The sequence below is a fragment of the Trachymyrmex septentrionalis genome, unplaced genomic scaffold (genome assembly GCF_001594115.1).
Source record: "Trachymyrmex septentrionalis isolate Tsep2-gDNA-1 unplaced genomic scaffold, Tsep1.0 scaffold175, whole genome shotgun sequence".
NCBI classification, from domain to species: domain Eukaryota; kingdom Metazoa; phylum Arthropoda; class Insecta; order Hymenoptera; family Formicidae; genus Trachymyrmex; species Trachymyrmex septentrionalis.
The window spans coordinates 353,792-359,190 of record NW_017304917.1 but is presented as its reverse complement, the minus strand read 5'-3'; the positions used below and the strand labels follow the sequence as shown (position 1 = coordinate 359,190).

Here is a 5,399-nt window from a genome sequence, read left to right as displayed (position 1 = left end):
AATCGATTCTTATTTCAAGACCGTCTTAAATAATGTCTTAAGACATTACTTAAGACGCTAACTTCTGATTGGTTCGTGACTTCTTAAGATCGTACTTAAGACGGTCTTGAATGCAAGATCTCTATAAATACCGGCCATAGAATTATTGGTTAGTGCGGACATTGATTAGTTCGGCCGCGCGGCAAGCTTTGCCGTATTCTGTATGCAAGAGCCATAATTTAACTATGGGACGCTCTATCTATCTTATAAGTCTATGGTCGCTACATTGGATACTGGTCGCGAGTCGTGGGCGCCTGCCTGGGCTGCGTTCGGATTCCCACCTGGGGGTGCTTTCTAGATATCATATCATCCTTGTTATTTACCGAATGTTAAACAAGGATGACATGACACCCGAGGAGCACCCAGGTGGGAATCCGAACGCTCCCTGCGGGAGCCATTAAATGAAAAAAGAATAAAAAGAAGGAAATCCAATTTATCCAATGGAGTCAAACAGAATTTAGAGAGGAAGAGTTGTATTGGTTTATTATATTATATAAATAAATTTTAATAATCACGAAATGATTTTTACTTCTGCTTTGCAAAGAGTTCTAATAACGTGTACCGGCAAATCATATTTTCGAACTATTAGTAAATGTTTCGATGAATCTATAACTATTAATGTGATGAAAAAAAATGACATGGTAAGAGCACATATTGACAACTAAAAATTGATTATACGAGGTTAAATAGATTTTTTATTACATTCTGAAATATGTCGAATTGAAAATTGAAATAATTATAAAGTAGAAATATATTTCAGTGAAAAATTTATTGCATATATTGCAACGTTTATTTTTTAATGAAATTAGATTTATTTGACGCGTCTTTGTATGAAATGAGCGAAGCTGGCAGAAAAATGTCTGTCCCGCGAACCGATATATTAAGCATTAAAGTTGACGACTCTGTTTAGGTTAGGAAATCTGTCACATTGATGGCATAGAGAATTACACAAATGCTCTAAAAACAAATTCTCTGCTTTAAAAACAAATTATTTTCTAATTTTCGTTTTTACAGTAAAGAATTTGTTTTTAAATAAAAGAATTTGTATTTTAAAGCAGAGAATTTGTGTTTTTAATAAATAACAACAAATGAAGGGCGAAGTAAGAGCCAGCGCATTCCTTAAAAAGACATGTAATTAAAAACATAAATTAAAAGTACAGAAAAGGTAAAAAATGAAGAAAAGATGTATAGCAAGAAATAATAACGGTGAAAGTTGTGTTTTTAAAGCAGATAAATATCTAACCAAGACAAATTCTTTGCTGTAAATATTTTGAATGTTTTTATATGTATTATATATGATATTTGTTTCTTTTTTATTTGTAGCCAATCCAAATTGAAAATCCCTATGTGAAAGAAAAGCAAAAGTGTATTCTTTGTAGATTAGACATTGAACCAGATTATAAAAATGTAAGGTTACTTTCACAATTTCAAAGTCGATATACAGGCAGGATATATGGAAGACACATAACTGGATTGTGTAAACACAAGCAGATGAGATTAGAACAAGAAATTGCAAAAGCTCAAAGTGCAGGTATGTATAAATATACATATGTTTTTTTTTACATGACTAACTTTTATTCTATACTTTACGAACTGATAGTGTTCTTAACAGAATTTTCAATATAGCTATTTTATAAGTTCTTTTGTAATGGTTTTCTTTTTATTTACTGTTGTAATATTGTGTTATTCCCTGCTGAAAAAAATTGCGTCACAAAGTTACATAATGAAATCATGTATTTAAGACAAATAAATTATGTAAAAGATTATTTCAAATCAATATATGATTTTTTAAATATAAGTAATTTGAAAAATCACATGATAGTAGAAATAATTTCACCCATCATGTGACTTTATAGTTACCAAATTTTAAATGACAGAAATAGAAAAAAATCATGATTTTTCAAAGTATGTGATTGTAAAAAATCATATATTGATTTAGAATAACCTACTATATGATTTATTTGTCTTAATTACATGATTTTATTATGTATTATAATTTTGCGAAGTGATTTTTTTCAATAGGGATTTAGTAAACTTGACAATTTGGTGACATACTGTTTTCGACAAGATATACACATAATGTGCTTCATATAAAAACAAAATTTTAACGATATGTTCAACTTTTGATTGTAAAAATTATACTACGAATTTTATTTAATTTATCGATTCAGATCAATAGTTTGACTAAGTTTATTATGTATTTTGCGTAAATTGAGTTTCTAATTGCATTAATTATTAGAGGAAAGACCCCTATTATGAGATACCGAGTTCTATAAGCAGAATTTAAAAAAATAATAGGTCATTTTGAAGGGAATTTAATAAGCTTTAATAAGCTTTAAGATAACGTTACATAAAATTTAATTCAAATTCCATTTTTTTTTTAATTAAAAAAATATAAAAAGTCAGCAAATCGCAAAGTCAAAAAATTGTGCTCCTAATATGAGATGCCCCGAAAAATTGCGAATAAAACACAAAGTATATCAGTATTGCAATTAAAAAACTTTATTTAATGTTTCTAAAATACAAACAAACACAGCCAGCGTGCGCGAAAAATGAGCATGCATAGATTATACCTAGAATTCGTTTTCAGATAGTTGGAATCAAGCAACGCCGATATAAGCACTCGATGTTCATTCCAATTGTCTTTTTTATTATTGTACAATAACATTAATACTTTAGCGATGATTTTCACTATACATAGGAGCCTGGATTATTTCAAATTAGGAATACCTTTGATATTTCATATTACGATTGCCACGCCTTGTGGTTTTATGATTATCAAATCTACTTCAAATCAACTTCTGTAATTAAACAATTCAACATATCCCATATTTTTCTATTAATCCAATCTTACTCTATTACTACATAAAAAATTTATTGCCAAATATTTATTTTTTTTTAATAAATAATAAACAAGATTTAAACGTTCATCCCAATGAAACTTGAAGATATCCAAATTCTAAAATCTTGTTTTACAATGTCTACAGGCATGATCTAATAATAAATTTTCTACTAAATAGTTTTCAATCCAAGAGCAATAAATTCATAGTGGAACCAATAGATAGCGTTTATTAGTTTAGCAGAAACGCCGCTATCTCATATTAGGCGCCTATCCCATAATAGGGGGCTTTTCTCTATGTACTGATGACAATCCAAATCTTGGGTCGAAACGTATACATTGTTATTAACTCTTAAACAGTACACTTATTTTTAGTACCTTTAAACAACACATATGGGTCATTTGTGTCCGACCTAATTTTGAGACTCTTAAGATGCTTAAAATATTCTGTTAAAATTTACATATGTTCTTTAAGGTTTCTATTAAATTAGTCTGCTATGTTAGAAAAAAAATTTGGAAAAATTATAAAAATTATTTTCTGCATCAGAGAAAAAGGAAATTATTGAGTTCTGATATAAAAATTGTAACTTTGCTATATATGTATATAAAAAAAACCCATTTTAAGATGTTTTTATATAAGTTATATAAACAAGAATATTGCAAAGGCCAAATGTTAAATAAGTGCAATTATGTGAGCATCTGAAAATGTGATATTTTTTTAATAGGGACAAATAATAAAAACAATACTTTTATTGTCAAATGCTAAAATGACATTTATTATTGAAAAGAAATAAAAATTATAAAAAATTATAAACAAATTTTAATGTTTTCATGTTATCTTTATCATAAAAGGAAAAAGGGAATTTTTTATCCAAATTTGCATAAATACATGCGAAAAAATTTTTTACTAGAATGTTTATATATTCAGGGTGAGTAAAAAGTTCCGGATTGATAAAATATCTCGAAAACTATAATAACTATTTCCGAAAGAAATGTTAGATATAGTTCCGAATGACCTTGCGATTAACTTGAAATTGTGTACATACATTTTACTCAATGTGAAAAATAAAAAACACGTAATCTCAACTTCGAGAAATAAAAAAAATTTTATTATTTTATGATTTTTTATTCAGGTAGATCTCGTTTTGCGTGGAAAGTCGTATACTCTTTGGCAATAAGGAGAGGGAGGGGGGGGGTAGAACTCATTTTGCATGGAAATTCGGATGCTCCTTGGTAAAGAGAAGGTGGGATGAAACTCGTTTCGCATTGAAAGTCGGACACCACTTGACAGGGAGGGAAGTGGGGTGAAACTCGTTTCGCCTGGAAAATCCGATGATCCTTGGCAGAGGGGGGAGGTGGAGTGAGAGTCGCTTCGCGTGGAAAGTCGTTTTTAAAGCAGAGAATTTATTTTAAAGCAGAAATTATACAAGAAAATAATGTTTTTAAAGCAGAAAATTTATTTTAAAGCAGAGAATTTTCGTATTATATAGTAGAACTTATTTTACATAGTGAATTGACGAGTCAAAATATTGTCATATAAAAAAATTTTTTTTATTTTCCGAAATTGAGACAGTTTTTTTATTTCTTATATTAAAAACAACTTATATGTAAAACAAATTAAAGAAGAATATACGAGGAAATAAGAGTTATCGTGGTACTTAGTGCGCAATAATGATTACACTTTGATATTGTACGCGTTTCGACTTACTTTGAAATCATTTTCAACGATTAACAGAACTGAGTAGATGAAACCTATATCCTGCGAGTACGTTACAACCCAGGTGCAAACCATCATCTTTACACAAGGATGTTATCCATTTTAGTTGATTATCCAGAATGAAACGATATACGATTGTATAAAGCCTTATTGTATAAAGCTATAAAACAAGTTATTATAATAATGGACATTGACGTTCAAATTGAAAAATTATGATCAGCATTTATCAGATGAAAGTCACTTTTATTTTACATCTGTCTACTAAACAGTTATGTCGTGTCTTATATCTTTAAAATTTGTTTCATTAAATGAAACAGTTTAATGGAACATGTGCAACAAACCCTAAAATTAATTTAATCTTGATAGTCATTTAACTTAGTAATTAAACGACCAAGATTAACTCGGACATCACCACGCGTTTTCTCTTCTTTTTATGTTATTAGTTTATACGTGTATGCGCTATCATTATGTAATTTTATTAATTTATCTTTTTGTACTAAAGAGGACCTTGACTATAGATCGAAACGTATACGTTTAATATTCACTTTGAATAAATGATAGTATATATTACATATAATGATAGTATATATTACTAACCAGTGTTGACTCAAGTTGGCATTTTATTTATTATTTTTTAGAATTTTCTTTAGAGCCTATTGATTTTATTGTGTTATAATTAAATGGTTCAAAATTCCATTTATCAACATCTCTGATAATATTAAGAAACTTTATTTTAAATCGTATATGTGAGAACACAATCAATACTAAAAATTAAAGGCCTGTAATGGTCGAAGCTAGGTCTTT

General features: G+C 28.6%; 1 protein-coding gene across 1 annotated transcript in view; it reads left to right on the top strand.

Moving 5' to 3' along the window:
• The first annotated feature begins 392 nt into the window (after positions 1-392).
• LOC108746508 (28S ribosomal protein S18c, mitochondrial) overlaps positions 393-5,399 on the top strand; it is an 11,504-nt gene continuing 6,497 nt past the window's right edge. Inside the window, exons 1-2 of the mRNA XM_018483324.1 lie at positions 393-680; positions 1,363-1,570. Of these exons, the coding sequence (XP_018338826.1) occupies positions 558-680; positions 1,363-1,570 (331 nt within the window). The 5' untranslated portion in view covers positions 393-557. The remainder of the gene's footprint in view (positions 681-1,362; positions 1,571-5,399) is intronic.